This window comes from Plecotus auritus (assembly GCF_963455305.1).
Source record: "Plecotus auritus genome assembly, chromosome: 5".
Lineage (NCBI taxonomy): Eukaryota > Metazoa > Chordata > Mammalia > Chiroptera > Vespertilionidae > Plecotus > Plecotus auritus.
The window spans coordinates 80,600,355-80,620,925 of record NC_137776.1 but is presented as its reverse complement, the minus strand read 5'-3'; the positions used below and the strand labels follow the sequence as shown (position 1 = coordinate 80,620,925).

Here is a 20,571-nt window from a genome sequence, read left to right as displayed (position 1 = left end):
CCTGTAATGTTTTAAATGTAGATTTAATTGCTTTGCTACCCAGGTTCTTTTGGTGATGGTGCTACTGGTGTAATCTCTCAGTTCTCCTGGGCTTGGTAATCTAGTGTAGCCTGCCCTCCCCACCCCCCCCTCCCCCCGCCTTGAGCTATTTGGGTTCTCTTGATGTAGGCCTGCGAGCTTGCGAGGCACAACTGCGGTGTCTAGAAGTCAGCAGCAGTGGAGGTGAGTATCCCAATTTTTGCTGTCTTGCACCCTTAATTGAAATCACGCGTGCCCAGTGGGGACTCACAGTGGCACCAAGGGACTGTCTGTCAGGGTGATGTGGCTCAGGGGGCCTGCACTCTGGAAAGGCGTGGCTGTGGTGCCCAGAGTTCTGTAGTTATGGGGTGGGCAGCCTCAGCTTTCGCTGCTGCACCTGTGGTGGATAGGCGCTTACTCCCAGTGGCAGCTCACAGGAGCACCCGTGGTAAGTTTGCCAGAGAGGCACACTGAAGCACTCTGAAGGGCCCTGGCAGTGTAGCCTGTAATTGAGGTGCCTAGCTTCTAAAGATTTCTCTTTAGGGCACATCCTATGGCCTCAGGGAGTATTCAGATTCCATGGTGTTATTCAGGGTGGGATCTGGGTGTGGCTTTATTGGTTGCCTGGAGACTGGAGGGAGGGCTATCTCTCAGGAGAAAATGGCAACCGGGGCTTAGATATGACTCAGCACCAGACTCGCTACCCCCTTTCCTGGACCGTCCACTGCCTACTCTCCCCAGATTCCACCCCTTCTTCTGCACCTCAGCCACAGGTAAGTGTCTGTATCCGAAAGGTCCTACGAACTAGGTTTAGTGGAGAAAGGCGCGAGGAGGGACTGCGTCTCTGCAAGTTCCTCTCTTGCTGGCACTGCGCGGCCTGGCAGCTCTTTAGGGCTGCCTTTGAGCTCAGGTCCCAAATCCAGACTCCAAGGTCTAAAATCCACTACCTCCCGCAGTCCCGTGGACCCTTTTTTTTTTTTTTCAGTCAGACGCTTTGCCTATCCTCAGGGACGTGGCTTGGCGCCATGTAATTTCTCCCTGACCTTCTGGACACAGAGGTCCGGCAGATTCTACTGCCCAGATTTTTGATTTTACCTTCATGGGGGGGCGGGGGGGATATCTGCCCTTCCTGGATGCAAACTGTCTCACCAGCTGTGCCTCCTTCGCCAATTCGGGCTGGATTCCACTTATTTCAGCTGCTCCCTCTATTTGCTCTAGGACAAGGCTCAGGACACGTCCATCTATTCCGCTGCCATTTTGTCTCTCTCCCTGCATTTCTTTTAAATAACTAGTTTGGGTCACGCTGAAGCAGGGTTTCTCAACCTTGGCAGTTTTGACATTTTAGCCTAGATAACTTGTGAGGGGCTATCCTATGCAGTGTAGAATATTTAGCAGCACCCTGAACTATGCTGCTAGCAGAAAAAATATCCAGTATGTTTTATAATTAAAGAAAAAATACCAAAAAATGAAGGGATATACCATTTTTGTTCATTTGAGTTTTGTGTGTGTGTTTTTAATACTCCCTCGAGGATACTGTCCCATTGATTTTTAGAGATAGTGGAAGACAGAGGGAAAGACAGAAATATCAATGTGAGAGAAACACATCAGTTGGTTGCCTCCTGCATATCCCCTTCTGGGGATTGAGCCTGCAACCTGGGCATGTGCCCTTGACCAGAATCAAACCCGGGACCCTTCAGTCTGCAGGCAGATGCTCTATCCACTGAGCGAAACCAGCTAGGGCTAGGGCGATTTTATTATACTACTAGAGGCCTAATGCATGAAATTCATGCAAGGGGCTTGGCCCTCACAGCCCTGGCTTCATCTGGAAGGTCATTCGGTTGTCTTGTCTAATTAGTATATTACGCATTTATTATTATAGAGTTTAGGGCCGGGGGGATTACACAATATAGAAAAAGATGAATGGTAGTGCATTTTATTCTTGTGTGGCTTAAATTTATTAAACACTATGTTTTTTAAAAATATTTTTGATTTGATTTCAGAGAGGAAGGGAGAGGGAGAGACAGAAACATCAATGATGAGAGAGAACCATCCTTCGGCTGCTTCCTGCACACCCCTCCACTGGGGACCGAGCCCGCAACCCAGGCATGTGCCCCTGACTGGAATCAAACCCGGGACCCTTCAGTCCGCAGGCCGATGCTCTATCCACTGAGCCAAACCTGCCAGGGCTATTAAACACTAGTGGGGTGCCTACTATACTCCAATACTCTGGTAAAATGTAAAAGACATAAAAATTGTGTCTCTATTTTCAAAGAGCTCATAATCTAGATGATGAAAAAAATTAACCTTCAAAAATAATAAGCAAGTATTTATGGTCCAGGGATAAAGTCCTACATTTCTGTATTGTTTTCTTTTCCTGTAGAAAAATATTTGAGTTACAATGTTTGTTCCTGTCCATTCCATGTGATTCACTATAAACATTAGTATCAACATATTTAATTATCTAGAGAGAAACTGTTTCTAATTGTAATTCTTACACAGAAATTTCTTTTTGTAGGGAAAATGGGAGTGCATTTTAGTGACATCCACGAAATACCAGTACTGGTTAAAAACAAAAAATTGTGCAGTAATTTTTAATTTATGTGAAATAAACTATTAAGCAATCCTATCTTTCAGCTTTAAGAGCTTTATCCTTACACCTACCTGAACTTATATCTTGTTATGAATACACTAGAGGCCTGGTGCATGAAATTCATACACTGTGTGTGTGTGTGCGCAAACGCGCGCGCGTCCTCAGCTTGGCCTACACCTCTTGCAGTCCAGGACCCCTCACTCCTTACCACCACCGTGGAGGCAGGAGAGGCTCCCGCCTCTGCTGCTGTGCTTGCCAGCCGCGAGCCTGGCTTCTGGCTGAGCGGCGCTCCCCCTGTGGCAGCACACTGACCACTAGGGGCAGCTCCTGCGTTGAGCATCTGCCCCCTGGTGGTCAGTGTGCATCATAGCGTTCAGTTGATTTGCCTATTAATTAGGGTTTATTACTGTTAAAGGATGTTGTCAACATATCAGTTTTCATTTGTTTTAGGTCATTTACATGAACAAGTTATACATTTTTTCTATTCCCAAATTAAAATGTCAAGTGCTAGTTATAAAATTTGACTGCTGTGAAGTTACACAAAGAAAACCATAAATTAGCTTTAAAATTTATTGCAATTCAGGTTTAGAATTTAACAATTTAATACAATATTATATTGAATATTTTCTAACCAGTATTCTCACCTGCTTTTACATGATTTCTGGACACAACTTTAAGAATTGATACTTTCTACCTAATTTTCCATAATATGACAATTATACATTTATTAAAATCTCAGATACTTATCAGAATTTAAAAAAATAAACTCAAATATGGAAAATTTAAGACATTAATATTGCAGCAACTATAATAAAGAGAAAATTTATAACCTTAACTGTTAAAATTGTTAACATTCATTGTAGTAATGCAATATGAATTTTTAATGTAATCATATGAATTTTTCATTAAAATGTTCAACCATTTCCTACTGAAGCATGTTCAAAGTTATAAAAATCTTCTCTTTTAAAGTAACTTATACTGAATTAGTCCAAAAGTGGCACTTTAGAGAAGACATTTATTCTACTGCATATCTTAAGTACCCAAGGTGCTGCCTGATCAATAGCAGGTTACTGAAAAAGTATAAAGCATGACTTTCTTTATGGAGTGAGTCGTTTGGGATCACGGGGGAACATTGAGGTCTGACGAATATTGTGCAATCCCAAAAACAGCATAGTCACTCGTTCCAATCCTAGGGAAAACAAAATATACATTAAATCCTTTTCTGAAAACCTCTCAAGTTCTTACATTTTGAAAATTACCAACATAGTATTGCTGATCAACAAAATAATTTTCCTTGTTAGGAAGGAAAATGACTTCTACTTCAAGTTTATTTAAAATGGAATGTTTTAGGTCTGATTCAGAAATAGAGATGATGCTTGTGAGAAGGACAAAATGAGGTATCCTTAAGCTATGTGATTCTGTGAAATGTGAACTACAAAAAATCTATGTAAATGTCCAAAATTTATGGCTCAAACAAACAAATCCCCCCCACCCTATTATATAAGCCTGTATGGTTTCAAATAAGACCAGATTCTAATGTAGTCCAAGTCATCAGTATAAGACAAAAGTCATAAACCTGTTCAAGGAAGCTTATTAATGGAAGTACCAGAAATTCGTTGTAGTTTGATAGACATGTAACATGGTAGTTCCTAGTATAAAAGACTCTATAGTACACTATTGTACTAAATTCTTTGAGTACAGAAGAGACTGACTTTGACTTGTGACTTAAATACTATACTACTGATAAGAATTAAGACCAAGTACCATCTAAAAAACAGAACAAAACTAGCAAATGAAACATTTATGTGCAATCTGATTTATCTATTTCATAAAAGCTCTAAGAAGACTAATATACCACATAAAGAAGGCAAGGTCAGAGAATAATCTTATATAACAACTTTTAATTTTAAAGGAATATACTTAATTCTAAGAACAGAAATATAAATAAGAGAATTAACATTTTTATTCTTATTTCTTACCAAAAAACATCTGCAGACATATATTTGAACCTTGTATTAAAGTAATCTAACACTAATCATTTTTATCATTCAAATGTCCTTTCACAAGTAAAATTAAAGTATACATTACCAAATCAGTAACAAAAGTTTGTAATGTTATACTAACTGAACATTACTGAATACTCTTAAGAGAAAATAGTCATAAATGTCTCACTGAGATTTAAACTATATGTTCAATGTAGTGTTGTATGTAGTAACAAATGGCTAGTAACAACCTACATGTCCTAGGAAGCTGGCTAACAAGGTTATAGTGCATCCTTTCAATGGAGTCTATGTAGTGATAAAGAATGAAAAAGCATTTGAGGTATTGATAAAAAATTAATAAAAATATAGTAAGTGAAAATGCAAGGTACTGGATGACTTACATATAGTATGCTACAATTTATAAAAAAATTATTTTTACAAGTGTGTATTTTTGCACATGCAAAGACTACCTTTGCATAGGGAGTTGAATGCACACTCCTCTATGCCCTTTTAATTTGAAATTATGGGTAAGTATATTATATATTCACTAAAACCCCCAAACAACAAATAAAAATGCAACAAAACTATAAATTGAGAATTACTTTTTAAGTCTTTGATATGGACATCCAAAAGGTGAGTTAAACATTTACTCATTTTAAATCAGAGAGCAGCAGGTTACACATACTCTAGAAATAGTCCTGAAAGTCAATGAAATGTTACATTTCAACAAATCACTTAGCAGCAATCTGAGCTGAGCTAATTTGAGGGACAGCTTTAATTTGGGCTAATTTGAATGAACTCATGGATGAAAAATACAGGGCATTTCATTTACAAGACATTTTGCTTTCAAACTATTAAGATAAAAGAATGGCTAGAACTTTATTACAATACTAGAGGCCCGGTGCACAAAATTTGTGCACGGGGGGAGGGGGGTTCCCTCAGTCCAGGCTGCACCCTCTCCAATCCGGGACCCTTCAGGGCATGTCTGACTGCCATGCAGTTGGACATCCCTCTCACAATCTGGAACCACTGGCTCCTAACGGCTCACCTGCCTGCCTGCCCGATCGCCCCTAACTGGGCCCCCCCACTGGCCTGGTCACCCCCAACTGCCCCCCTGCCAGCCTAGTAGCCCCCAAATGCCCCCCTGCCGGCCTGGTTGCCCCCAACTGCCCCCCCCCCACCGGCCTGGTTGCCCCTAACTTCCCCCCGCTGGTCTGGTTGTCCCTTACTGCCCCCCCCCCCGCCAGCCTGGTCGCCCCCAACTGCCCCCCCACCGGCCTGGTCGCCCCTCACTGCCCCCCCCCCCCCGCCAGCCTGGTTGCCCCACACAGCCTGCTGCTTGGTTGTTTGGTCGCCCCACACAGCCTGCTGCTCAGTCGTTTGGTCGCCCCTTACTGACCCCCCTGCCAGCCTAGTCGCCCCACACAGCCTGTTCAGTCGTCCGTTCGGTTGCAATGGTCGCTTAGGCTTTTATATATATACTAGAGGCCCAGTGCACGAAATTCGTGCACGGGGTGTGTGTCCCTCAGCCCAGCCTGCACCCTCTCCAATCTGGGACCCCTCTCACAATCCAGGACTGCTCCCAACTGCTCGCCTGCCTGCCTTCCTCACTTCCCCTAACTGCTTTTGCCTGCCAGCCTGATCACCCCCTAACCACTCCCCTGCCAGCCTGATTGATGCCTAACTGCTCCCCTGCCAGCCTGTTTGTCCCTAACTGCCCTCCCCTGCAGGCCTGGTCACCCCTAACTGCCCTCCCCTACAGGCCTGGGTCCCCCTCAACTGCCCTTCCCTGCAGACCTGGTCACCCCCAACTTCCCTCCTCTGCCAGCCTGGTCACGCCTAACTGCCCTCCCCTGCAGGCCTGGTCCCTCCCAACTGCCCTCCACTGCTGGCCCAATCACCCACAACTGCCCTCCCTTGCAGACCTGGTCCCTCCCAACTGCCCTCACCTGCTGGCCATCTTGTGGCAGCCATCTTGTGTCCACATGGGGGCAGCCATCTTTAACCACATGGGGGCAGCCATCTTGTGTGTTGGAGTGATGGTCAATTTGCATATTACTCTTTTATTAGATAGGATGGAGGCCTGGTGCATGGGTGGTGGCCGGCTGGTTTACCCTGGTGTCCCGGATCAGGTTGGGGGTTCCCTTGGGGTGTGGGGCAGCCTGGGCGAGGGGCTGTGGTGGTTTGCAGGCTGGCCACACACCCCGGCAACCCAAGCAGAGGCCCTGGTATCTGGGATTTATTTATCTTCTATAATTGAAACTTTGTAGCCTTGAGCGGAGGTCTGAGCCAGCAAGGAAGCTTGGCTTCCTCCATCGCTGGGGAAACCCAAGCCTCCTGCTTGCTCCGTGGCTGCTTCCATTTTTGTTGGGATTTATTTATCTTCTATAATTGAAACTTTGTAGCCTTGAGTGGAGGCCAGGGCCGGCCAGGGTGTGCGGGAAGTTTGACTTCCTCCATTGCTGGGGAAACCCAAGCCTCCTGCTCGCTCCGTGGCCGCAGCCATCTTGGTTGGGTTAAATTGCATACTTGCTCCTGATTGGCGGGTGGGCGTGGCTTGTGGGTGTAGCAGAGGTATGGTCAATTTGTATATTACTCTTTTATTAGATAGGATATTTTAATATATTTTTATTGATTTCAGAGAGGAAGGGAGAGGGAGAGAGAGAGAAATATCAATGATGAGAGAGAATCATTGATTGGCTGCCTCCTGCACTCCCCACACTGGGGATTGAATCCGCAACCTAGGCGTGTGCCCTTGACCAGAATTGAACCGGGACCCTTCAGTTTGCAGGCTGATGCTCTATCTACTAAGCCAAACCAGCCAGGGCTATTACAATATTTTAGAACCCACAAGTTAGCGGTTCATTTTGTTCTTTGGAAATAAAATTTTCATTTAGTCATAATTCACTTTAAAAGTTCTTATAATTTGCCCAGCTGGTATGGCTCAGAGGTCATGGTTCGATTCCCAGGCAGGGCACATGCCTAGGTTGCAGGCTCAATCCCCATTAGGGGTAGTGTAGGAGGCAGCCGATCAACAATTCTCTCATCACTGATGTTTCTATCTCTATCTCCCTCTCCCTCCTTCTCTGAAATGAATAAAAACATATTTAAAAAAAATTCTTATAATTCAGATTTGTATTACACTTAGCACTTATGGACTTACGTATATGCAATAACAGGATACAAAATTTACTTGTTGTCGTCTAATGATGAAGAAATTTAGTTAGAATGAATGAACACATTGCCAAATGAAATCTGGGTTGGGAATATTATTGTCATAATATTAAAGGAATGTATTACCAATGCCTCCACCAGCATGAGGAGGGGCTCCAAAGCGGAAGGAATCAATGTATGCCTTAATTTTCTCCAAATCTACAAAAAAACAAAACAAACATAATTTACCACTTTATTTAGCTTTAAAAAGATAAAAAAGCAATTACTGTTAAATGAAGACTTAACCAAATGACTGTTTCTGAGGAGTCTTTAAAGGGTTTAAAATGAGTTATTTTCAGAATATATATCACTTTCCTAAATACATTGAAGTGGTTTACCAATTCCATGATGTAGGGCTCTCTCTGTTAGCAGCTGAGGATCATGTATTCTTTGAGCTCCGGACAGTATTTCTTCTCCTCTCATGAACATGTCATAAGAGTTGGACTGTTTCTGCAGGGAAAACAAACAAGCCAAAAACATCACTTATCAAAAGTGGCTACCATTCTATTTCCATTACACATGTGGAAAAAAACACCTTTGTTGCATGAAGAGCAAGTTCATTTTTCCCTACAATTGATGATGTACCTGCTCCAATGAATATATTCTGTTTCTCTAACACAGGTTAAATTAGTGAGGTTTGAATAGTAACTTCTTTCTTGCCTCTATCAGATTTCATACTCCCCTTCTCCCACACCTTCCAACATCAAATCAGAGCACCATATCTAACTTATAAGTAGTGCTGATTCTCATTTTACTTTATCAACAGAAATGTTTTTAAGGGGGTCACTTTTGGAACTTCAAATTATCAATTTACATTTATTTTTTATTTTAAAGGAAGCAAATTAAACATCAATTTACCATAGCTTATCCTATTCTCTATCAGGTTTTCACTTACTTTCCCTGTCTTTCAATAAACCAGTGGTTCTCAAAGTGTGATTCCAGGATTAGTAGCTTCAGCGTTACCAGGAACTTGTTAGAAAGGCAAATTTTCAAGCCCTACACCAAACCAACTAATAGAGAAAGTCTGATGAGGAGGCTCAGAAATCTGTGTTTTAGAAAGCCCTCCAGGGACTCTGGTGCACACTAAAGTTTGGAAACCACTACAATGGAAAAATAGTAAAAGGCCACATTATTTAGATTCGTTCAAGGTCAAAAATAAATTTTGCTAATGTCTGCAAAACTAGCAATACTATTTATTATTTATTTGGTGTTTCTGCCTCAAATCTTCAAAAAATGACACACAGAAATGATTTTTAAATAGGTTTTCGGAACAATTTGCTAGAATATTCAGATTTCACTTTGACCTCAATTGACAGAAACTAGTAGTAATCCACATAACATGACCATTGAAACTGCAAATTATGAATGAAAACCATTATTCCCATTTATAATTTGACAAAGTAACAATCAAGTTTTCCTTCTTCCTCCAAACAGGTTATTTAAAATCAAATTACTTACAGAATTTCTTGGGTCAGGCATGGTATAGAAAGGTCTTACAGCCAATGGATATTTATCAAGAATATAAAAATCGGTATCATACTATAAAAAGAATAAATACAATTAAAATAGTTTTTAACAGTTTAATGAAAGTGAAAAGAAGGCTAGCACTTTGGCAATTAATGTCTTTTTTTTAATACATATGTTTTATACTTCAAAATTACTGTATTTACACTGTAAATAAAATGAGCATTCTATTTCTTTCAAGTAATATCTGCAGTCTACAGTATTTTGCCATAATGATGTATATTCTTCCAATACTTAATTTTCTTTTTTGGGGTGACACGTAAGCTCTAATTTCTCCCACACTGAAAATTATGCTGTGATAAACTTCTTTGATTTTCATTTTTTCCTTTGCTATTCTAGCTCATTTAGTTCTTCAGATGTATTTTATAGCTGTTTATGTTAAGTTATACCAAATATATTTGGGTTTTACAAGAATAACAAAAATTTTAAATCTACAAATTATTTCAGAAAAAATAACTATAATATTCACCTTCAAAAAACTTTATCTTCCCAACAATTAAAAATTCAGTTTAGATATCTAAATGAAATTTGGTAGTTTTCTTCAATGAAAACATCAATTGAAATCAATAACATTAACATAAAATTATGACAATTTTTGTTAGAAAATTACTATGTGACCTAGATATAATTAAAAAGAAACCAATCACATTTAAGACTGTTTTGACGTTAAACATTTTTGCTAAAACTGGACTGTAGAGGGAATGTCAACAAAGCTCTACTGAAACAGCATTTTAAAGGTATAAACTCAACACTGTGAGTTTCAGAAATAGACTTTAGTTTCCCAGTCAGTTTAACAGCAGGAGGCGCTCAAGGACTATTTTAATTTCATCACACAACTCTTAATTTCTTTAAGCACCCTTCTAAGTTTAGCTTTTATCTTCTTTAAGAGCTTTAGAAAATGAGATAGGAAAGTAGCTTTCACATAAGAGGCGGAAAGGAAATTCATTCTCCCTCATCTTGAAGTCCTTTCTAACTAATCTGACATAGATATCACTTTTAGAGATACCTCAGTACATTTAAGTACAAACACTGAATACTGAGTTAAACTGTTTGGGCAAAGCCTGTTTGAATATTTTTCATTTTTCCAAGACTGAGAAAAAAAATGCCCCTGGGTTTTTATTTATTCTGGAATCATACTATTCTAGGAAAATCCATGATACATTTCAGATTTAGAGAAAGAAATCCAGCATGTACAAGAGTCCTACCTTTTCCTTTACCAAACGACCCAACAGTTTTTCATTCGGCGTACTAGAAAACAATGAAAACATGAAACCAGATGTTTGATTAGTTCTTAGAGTTTTTAAGGCTCCTCTTCTATTTGAAGTTCTCAAAGAATAAAAAATTCAGCCAAAACACACAGTTGTTTATTCTGCTCCTTTTTAAAAAGCCAAGTACTACTGAAAACAACTTATAAGTGCACCTGGTATTTAGTAGGTGCTGCTCAATAATATTTAAATAAAACCATAAATAGAATTTAGCAATTCACTGATTCAGAAATAACATGGATGATATAATTTCCTACAATTACATATAACAAAAGTTCACTATATGAACATAGGCTATTCTTGGCGTTAAATAGTTCCACTTCAAATGATCTCCCCTTTTCATTACTCTTTTTTTAAAAAAAAAATATTTTTATTTATTTCAGAGAGGAAGGGAAAAGGAGAGAAAGACAGAAACATCAACGATGAGAGAGAATCATTGATTGGCTACCTCCCACATGCCCCACACTGGGGATTGAGCCTGCAACCCAGGCAGGTGCCCTTGATCAGAATCAAACCTGGGACCCTTCAGTCTGCAGGCCGACGCTCTTTTCCACTGAGCGAAACCAGCTAGGGTTCCTTTTCATTACTCTTTATTAAAGGTTTATAAAACAAAAATCACTAATTCTGAATCTTTAAAATATCTATATAATAAAGAGTTAATATGCAAATTGGTCTTAACAGTGTCACAGTAATGACCAATTTGCATATTGACAGACCAGCAGGAGGCTGCGCGCACAGCAGGGGTACTTGCGTGAGGCTCGCTTCCCTGCCCCTGGTGCCAGAGTCCTCTTCTTCTCCAGGTGCATGTGCCCGACAAACACCCCCATGACACTGCACCCCATCCGAGAGCACTCTGCCTGGGGACACCATCAGCCCCCCCCCCCAAGATGGGGGCGGGCTGAGGAGAGACACCTGCATGGCAGAAGGCTGGTCCTGGTCGGCAGACGCCAACCTGGGGGTGTGTGCAACGGTGGTGACCCCTGGGAAGGGTCGCACACGCAAATCGAGAGGGTGTGGACCCAACACGAAGGAAGGGCCCCGGCGAGAAGACAGAGAGTGGATGTCGAGGTAAGGCACCGGACCTGGATGGGCCACCGGGTAAACCACGTGGGGATCCCACCACCACAGACACACAGGGTGGCCCCATGATGCCCAGGACACCAGTCGATCCTCCCAAGCGCACAACCTCGAAGCCTCCTCCCGCTGCGCAGACCTGGCCCTGCCACTGTGGAGAACACAGGTGACCCTCACACCACAGGGAAGCCGCTGCGGCTTTCTCCAGCCATCCATCCATTCATCTGCCCGGCCCACCCAGATGGGGGCTCGCATCCTGGGCGGAATGCCCCCCGAGGACAAGCCAGGCCCCGACCGTGCCTGCGCAAGCACACCTGTTGCCTGTGAATTCCGGAGGGGAGCAGATGGAGAGCCGCTTAAGGCGTGGGAGTGGGCACGCTGGAGGGCGGGAAAGGCCTCCACGTTCCCCCCCTCAGCACTCAACGGGAGAAAAGCCTCGCGTGTGCCTGAATGCACACACACACATGCACGCATACACGTGACGCAGCGGGGTCCCTGCGATGGACACCGGCCCAGGCCGGCTGGACCCTCCCCCAACTCGGAGGGGGGAGGCACGGGCCACGGTAGGCAAGACACAGCTGCGTTGTCACTCGGCCCCTCAAAGCTGGTGCAAGAGGGGCCCGAGTGCCCAAACAGGCAGCTACAGGTCCCAGAGAGGAAAGCAGTCAACACTAACACAGTACGAAAAGCATAGAATTTTTAATTAGCCTGTAAAAAGAGTAAAAGAGTGAGGGAGGAGGGGGGAAGATAGGGAAGAAGGGAAGGAGGGAGGGAAGAACTTTATAAAGGAGTCAGTAGAGAACAGAGTTAAAGAAGGAAAGAGGATGTATGAGTGAACTGTAGGAGCTATAATGACAATCAAGTATAGTTGTGTACTGGGGACAGATTTTAAAAGTAGGAGTCAGAAAGGAAAAAAGATAAATGATAGTGAATAATTAGGTAGGTAGATATATAGATATTAAAACAGTGGAAGTAAGTGGAGAAGAATGAATGGGAAAGGTAGGATGAGAGAGAAAGAGAGACAGAAGAAAAATTTTAAAGGGGAGCTGGTAGAGCTTAAAAGGAGAATGGGAAGAAGGAAGAAATGGGGGAGGGAGCAAAGCAGATTTGAGGGAGGAAGAAAAAAATTAAGGTGGGAAGGAAGGAAAAGGGGAGGGGTAAAGATAAAGGAAAGAAGGAATGTGGGGAGGGAGGGTAGGAGAAAGATGGGAAGAAGGATAATGGGACAGAAGTAGAAAATAAGGAGGAAAGAAAAGTTTATAAATGAGTCAGTAGGAAAAAGTGTTACATAAAAGAGAGAGAAAAATTGTGTGAGAGGGAGAAGCCAATAAGGAAGTCAAATACAATTGTGTGTGAAGGGGATAAGATTTTAAAAAAAGTTAATAGGGGGCGACCAGGTCGGCAGGGGAGGGCAGTTAGGGGTTACCAGGCCAGCAGGGGAGGGCAGTTAGGGGGATCAGGCCAGCAGGGGAGGGCAGTTAGGGGGATCAGGCCAGCAGGCAGAGTGGTTAGGGCAGGCAGGCAGGTGAGCGGTTAGGAGCCAGAGGTCCCGGATTGTGAGAGGGAAGTCCAACTGGCAGTTGGACATCCCCTGAGGGCTCCCGGATTGGAGAGGGTACAGGTTGGGCTAAGGCACCCCCCCATGCACGAATTTCGTGCACCGGGCCTCTAGTATTTATATAAACCAATTAAATTTCTATAGCTACTTTAGCATCTACCCTATTTAAGAACAATTTCTAAAATACGTAGGAAAATAATGATAGAATGTACGATTTGCCTTAAGATGTCATCTAGCAATGTAGGGGATGCTTAAAATCATATCTATATATATATAGTGACCAGAACAGTGAAATGACCAGAACAATCAGAATGACCAGTGGCTATGAAGCGCACTGCAGCAGCCAACTAGCCTGATCCAGGCCCAATCGGCCCCACCCCCGGCCGGCCTGGCCCCCGATCGGCCCCCAACACCCCGATCGGAGGTGGGGCCGGCTGGCCAACCACACGCCACCCCTCCCCCCCCAATGGCCCGGCCCGATAGGTCTCCATTGGGGCAAGCTGGCCAGATTACAACTGTGCACGAATTCATGCACTGGGCCTCTAGTACAGATATATTTGTTAAACAAACTAAAATAAAGGGTTTTGAGTGAAATGTTTTTTAAAAAGCCCTAAAAAATGACAATAATCATGCCTTACCCTCTTACATCCATATGAATTGTGATGCCTTAAATATTTTAACTTAAGAACCCTTGAATAAAATAGTAGATAATTTCATCTTTGTTAAACTACATAATTTGTTTAAAAATTATACATTGTATGATCTGAGTTTAGATAACATAATACTGTATATCAAATAAAGAATAGTGATTTTTATAAACTTTTGGAGATCTTAATAGTTTTATGCCTTAATCCTGTGTGGGGATGGATTTAGTACTGTCTATCTTCTCTAATACCACTGATTGAAAAAGAGAGATAAAATATTAGATGCAAAAATCACAGGCAAAAGTCTCTATATTCTTTAAAGCATTACAAACTAGGGGGTGAGGGGACACAAAAATGGTATTTATTAAAGCTTAGGCAAACCACATTAAATCATTATTTCAGATCACATATTAAACAAGAACAGCATCATACAATATACCCAAAAGTTAATAAAAGCTGGGTGAAAAAAGTTATGATTTGTTAATGTATTCATTCTTGCATATCTTAAACCTAAGTTATTAAAGTTTTAAAAATAACAAAGACAAACCTCAGATCTTCTTCGTCTCCCATTTCAATTCCAGCTTCCCTAAGCATAGCCAATGCTTCACAATACTCTAGTCTTAAAGTGGGCTCCAAAAATTTGAATGGTTCACATGGGAATTGTTTATTCACCGTCTGAATTTCAGTTTGAAACCTATTTGAATAATGATTTAGAGTTAATAATGTGTGAGATAAATGTTTTCCCCACAAGAGGTCACTGTGGCATTATGTTAAAAATCATTAAAAACTTTTTTTTTTAAATAAAACTGATGAAATAATGAACATATATAGCTTTACCTCTCCCACACACTTGCTACAAATTCTTTTTTCTTTTAACAAAGAAACATTTTAAACATTTCACAGGAATCACTAGCTGTGGGATGATGTGAGAAGTTCAGGGGCAGAAGCTCCATGATCAGCTGAGTACCTGTCCAGCTAAACCACTCAGCCCCCTCCTAGCTGGCCCGTTGGCAGGGACCCAAGAGCCTACATGCTATCAGTCCTATGCATTCCACTGATAATTCTGGAATAAGGGACATATGTAGCTTTATTGTTCAAAAGGAACAATAAAATTTATTTATCAAATGAAAATGCTTTTAGAGCAAAACTCTCTATGTAAAATCTGCCTTAGTGCAGAAATTGCCTCAGGCACTTGGGAGTACTAGCAACAGCTAAGAAAAAATATCTGGTAGGTACTGAGTACCATCTTTGCCACATAAAATCATCTTTGAATTAGTGTATGTACCAAGAAAATGTTACTAAGAAATTATTTAAGCTAAAGACTAGAGTTTAAACACTTAAAATATTTAATACCATTTCTGTCTTATGTTGTTTGTCACCATAGTGGCATTAAAGGATTAAAACTTTTTTTGTAACTCATATCAGATAACATTGTTAGAAACAAACTACCCATTTCATGAAGCAATAAAAACTTGGACTTTTTAACTGCTATGAAAATAACATAGGCTCTATTTCTTGAAATATTCAGGACGTTAGTATAAGGGGAAATACAATCTGGTAAATGTACCCACCAAAATGAGATTCAGTAGCTGAAGCCACAATGGACTTGGATCCAGAATAGTATTTTGAGTGTGGATTTTTTTTTTCATTAATTAATTGATCATCTAACTAGCAAGTCTATATGCACACACATGTCCAGTAAAAATTTAGTTTATACATTTCAAGTCAAGAATTGCTTTATTCTGAAGAGCCCAAACTGTTTTGAAATTAACTCGTTAGGGATATAAAATACATATATTTTTTACCTTTCTTGAAGTCCTTTGAATATTTGTACTAAAGTCTCAGCAATTTCTTCCATAACTTCATGGTAATGGTAATTAAAAGCCATTTCAATGTCCAAACCGACAAATTCAGTTAGATGTCTATGAGTATTAGAGTCTTCAGCTCTGAATACTGTAACATTAATAAAAGAAATACATAGCAGTGTTTTAAATTTTGGAGAAATTGAGATTAAATACAAAATTTTATTTACTTGTACTCAAATGGTACTATTTTCATTATCATTATAGGTTGGAAAGACCTTTGACAAGCCATCTGTTACAGCATTCTCTTGGATAGTTAAGTTCATTACAAACTCCTACAGTCATGTAGTAAAAGCTGTAACAAATGTAAATTAATAAATGAGACTCACAAGAACCCCGAGAGAATGCAAGATCCTGAGGTGCCTTTTCAGTAATTAAAAATATTCAATATAGTGAGTTCTTAATTTTATTAAAACTTGACTCAAGCTAAATGAAATCTATACAAATGAAGCACCTACCTCAGTCCAGCTCTTATCCTCACTGCACTTTCCTCCTTTCCAGTCTTCCTGACTAGTCCTGTTCCATCTCTCCATGCTCTCATAATTTAATAATCCCACCCTATAGTTCCCATTTCTTAATACTAACTAGTCTCAATTTTATTTTCTCCCATGCTTTTAACTTAGCTTGCTTCTTCTGACTAGAATGCCATCTCTGTTGTCTTTACCTCCTACTCTGTCCCTAACGCCCATTTCAGTTTGAATTTTCTTTCATGGCATCTAGCAAACTCCATCTTCTTCCTCTTTTTTACCCTACCTATACCACATAATTAACACCAACCTGCTAACTCTATACCACAATTAGATTATTTGCTGTGAAAATCAGTTGATTATTCCCTGTGGCTGTGATATGTATGCATGTCTTAGGATCCTAAGCAGGGACAATATTGTTCCCTTAGCACTCAAAGCATGGTCTGCATAGCAGCAGCAGCAGCAGCAGCAGTACCTGGGAGCTTATGAGAACTGCAGAATCTCAAGTCTTACCCCAAACCTCCTGCATTTTAACAAGATCCCCAGGTGATTTGTGTGCACATTAACATTGGAGAAGTGCTGGTTGGATCTTCTTTTATTGCACAAGGCTATATATACAGCAAGTGTTCAGCAAATAATTGCTTAATAAATTCAGAAAATTAAGACATTTAATGATCTTGCCAGTTTCTCTATTAGCAGGTATTTAATTTATCTTAAACTATCAAAAAACTCATATATGTAAAATAACTTGGTAAGTTTTTTTTTAACTTGGTAAGTTTTAAAGAATATAGTAAAGTGCCAAAAACCGGTTTGGCTCAGTGGATAGAGCGTCAGCCTGCGGACTGAAAGGTCCCAGGTTCGATTCCGGTCAAGGGCATGTAACTTGGTTGCGGGCACATCCCCAGTGGGAGGTGTGCAGGAGGCAGCTGGTCGATGTTTCTCTCTCATCGATGTTTCTGACTATCTATCACTCTTCCTTCCTCTCTGTAAAAAATCAATAAAATATATTTAAAAAAATAAATAAATAAAAAATAAAGAATATAGTAAAGCTATTTTTTTTTGCTTATAGTTAGCATCATAAAAGAATTTGCTTCATGATTATGTGTCCATGCTTGACTTTTAGCAAATGTATATATACTAGAGGCCTGCTGCATGAAATTCGTGCACTCGGGGGCGGGGTGTAGGGAACCCTCATCCCGGATTGTGAGAGGGCGCAGGCCAGGCTGAGGGACCCCACTGGTGCATGATTGGGGCCGGGGAGGTACGCAGAAGGTTGGCCAACCGGGGAAGGCTCCAGGGTGTGTCCAGCTCATCTTGCTCAGTCCTGATCAGCTGGACCCCAGCAGCAAGCTAACCTACTGGTCAAAGCGTCTACCCCCTGGTGGTCAGTGTGTGTCATAGCGACTGGTTGACCGTCTGCCCCCTGGTGGTCAGTGCATGTCATAGCAACTGGTCTACTGTCTTCCCCCTGGTGGTCAGTGCACGTCATAGCGAGTGGTTGAGCGGCCTTAGCATATCATTAGCATATTATGCTTTGATTGGTTGAATGGTCGACCGGATGACCAGACACTTAGCATATTAGGCTTTTATTATATAGGATTTTAATATATTTTTATTGATTTGAGAGAGAAAGGGAGAGGGAGAGAGAGACAGAAACATCAATGATGAGAGAGAACCACCAACCGGCTGCCTCCTGCAGGCCCTGCACTGGGGACTGAGCCCGCAACCTGGGCATGTGCCCTTGACTGGAAGTGAACCTGGGACCCTTCAGTTCGCAGGCCAACTCTATATCCACTGAGCAAAACCAGTTAGGGCGCAAATATATTCTTAAAAAACATGTTAATAGAATTTATTAAATCCAGACATTTGTTAGTATTTTCTAATGGACTTTAAGATATCATCAATACTAAGAACAGTACAATTAGTAATAGTAAGAAAGAACAGCTTTGGAATAAAATTGGCAGCAAAGTATACAGAGGTACATTTGTAAACTTACAACAGTAGCAAGGAGCTTTCAAGGACAACAAAATATATTACTTGGAAGACTGCAATCACTTTTTCTTTATTATTGATGGAGAGTTGAAAGGACAGTCTAAATGGGAGCTAATTCTATTCTAATTACACTTAAGTATAATAAATAATATACTTGAATATATTCAGAGGGTGTATATTTTCAAAGCATGCATTTTTAAAATGAGATAGTCCCAAGATACATGTTTTCTTCAGCATTCTTTTTTTTTTCTTCAGCATTCTTCTGTAGGAATATATTTAATGCATATGATTCTATTCATATGAATGATGCTCAACTGTTTAAAGAACTATTGAACATACAATTTTTTTGGGAAATGTCTACCAGGCAACATTGTTATTTTTACCCCCCAAGTCTAGTATTTATGTAGTCAGTATAAAAAAGGATTTAAGCTTTAAAAAGGTCTGTGTAAAATGTGTTTCTAGCCCTGGTTGGAGCATCATCTGGTACACCAAAAAGAGGTTTGATTCCCAGTCAGGGCACATACCTAGGTGGGCTCAATCCCTTGTTGGGGTACAGGAGGTAACCGACTGATTCAGAGGGTATATGTTTCTCTCTTATATTGATGGGTTTTTTTTCTCTCTCTCTCAAAAAAAAAAAAGTCAATGAAAACATATTCTTGGATGAGGATAAAAATAATAACAATTAAAAAAATAAAATGTGTTTCTAAAACCCTAGCTATGGTACAATTAATGAATTTTGAGATAACCTTAACTACAAAACCTTACCTGGTCCAATACAGAAAACCTTCTCAAAATCAGCACAAATACACATCTGTTTGTACAGCTGTGGGGACTGAGCCAGATATGCATTATTTTTAAAATATGACACAGTAAATACATTGGCTCCTCCTTCACTGGCAGCTGAAATAAAAACATATATGTTACTATAATCAATTGTAAGCTTATCAATGCAAACTTCTAGTAAAAATAGTTCATACTTTTGATTCAAGTACTTCACTTAAATAAAACCACACTAGAAAATAAAAAATTGCAGAGAAACCATAGTCTATATATGTTTTATACCTGATTCTAAACAGTTTATATTTAGGGAGATTTGCTTCTTTGGCTATACCTTCATTTTACTTCTTTGGATATATACGCTCCCTTTCTGCATCAATTTAAAATCTATTAAAAGCTACTTTAGCTTTGTAAAAATTTTTTTTACAAAGAAAAAAAGATATTCTTAATTTTTCTAATTAAGAATTCAATGTTCATCCTGGCCAGTGTGAATCAGTGGTTAGAGCATCGGCCTGAGCACCGAAGGGTTGTGGGTTTGATCCCTGTCAAGGGCACATACCTGGGTTGCAGATTCATCCCCAGCCCTGGTCAGGGCATGTGTGCGAGGTAGCCAATCATATTTCTCTCTCTCTCTCTCTCTCTCTCTCTCTCACCACCCCTTCCATTCTCTCTAAAAATTAATGGGAAAAATATTCTCAGGTGAGGATAAACAAAACAAACAAACAAAAATAATTCAATGTTTAAATTTTTTATTTTCATTTAAATGCCATTAGTAACACCCCTCCCCACTATTGAATTTTAGAGAGAGTGAAAGGGGGTGGGGAGAGATAGAGACACATTGATGTGAGAGAGACACATCGATAGGTTGCCTCCCACACACACCCCGACACAGGCCAAGATTGGGCCCACAACCCAATTAGGAATCAAACCCAACCCTTGGGTCTGCAGGCCAATGATATAACCACTGATCCAAAACTGGCCAGGGCAGTAACACACTTTTTAGCGTTATTTAACCAACTCTAAAAAGGGTAAAATGATTAAGATAATGTTCTCATATAAGGATGAGAATTCATTTTCCCATCTGCAATATTTAGTATTAATTTTGCAATGCAGTTTATACAAAACAAAATTACAATATGAATTTAAAAAGAAATATACATAATGAAAGTAATTTCTGGTGCAACTTATATAATAACAATCTTGCTTTGTGTGTTATAGTCTCACTTTACAATCACTATCACATAATGACTCCTGAAATAAGGGAATATAGTACTACTGGTGCTAGTAAGATGGGACTGCTGCTATGTATCGTAGTCTTTGAAATAAATAGTCTCAGAGCTTTAAATAAACCTTGAGGGATACTTGGGATTCTCAAATTAAAACAACCCCAAAACTAATAGTAAGCAACTTGGGGAAAACAAATTATTTTTAAAAATTAAGAGAAATATCTTAAAGCATACCTGAGATAATTTTAGGAGTCTGAATCTCCACAAAACCTTTGTTAATTAAAGTTTCTCGGAAAAGATGGCAGATGCCAGACTGGAGACGAAAGACTGCCTGGCTAGTTGATGTCTATAAAATAATAATAAATTCTAATTAAATCAA

At 40.3% G+C, this 20,571-nt stretch overlaps 1 protein-coding gene across 3 annotated transcripts in view; it reads right to left on the bottom strand.

The window, feature by feature from the left end:
- Window positions 1-2,992: 2,992 nt before the first annotated feature.
- The window catches only part of DARS1 (aspartyl-tRNA synthetase 1), a 67,017-nt gene continuing 49,438 nt past the window's right edge, over window positions 2,993-20,571 (bottom strand). For 2 of the 3 annotated variants that reach the window (XM_080670716.1, XM_080670717.1), the window contains exons 7-15: window positions 20,427-20,538; window positions 18,955-19,089; window positions 15,674-15,821; window positions 14,416-14,562; window positions 10,533-10,575; window positions 9,262-9,342; window positions 8,142-8,253; window positions 7,891-7,962; window positions 3,147-3,797 (exon numbers count right to left, since the gene is read on the bottom strand). In XM_080670716.1, the coding sequence (XP_080526842.1) occupies window positions 3,706-3,797; window positions 7,891-7,962; window positions 8,142-8,253; window positions 9,262-9,342; window positions 10,533-10,575; window positions 14,416-14,562; window positions 15,674-15,821; window positions 18,955-19,089; window positions 20,427-20,538 (942 nt within the window). In that variant the 3' untranslated portion in view covers window positions 3,147-3,705. Of the gene's footprint in view, window positions 3,798-7,890; window positions 7,963-8,141; window positions 8,254-9,261; window positions 9,343-10,532; window positions 10,576-14,415; window positions 14,563-15,673; window positions 15,822-18,954; window positions 19,090-20,426; window positions 20,539-20,571 lie in introns of all 3 variants that reach the window. The other variant, XM_080670715.1, reaches the window with a different exon arrangement.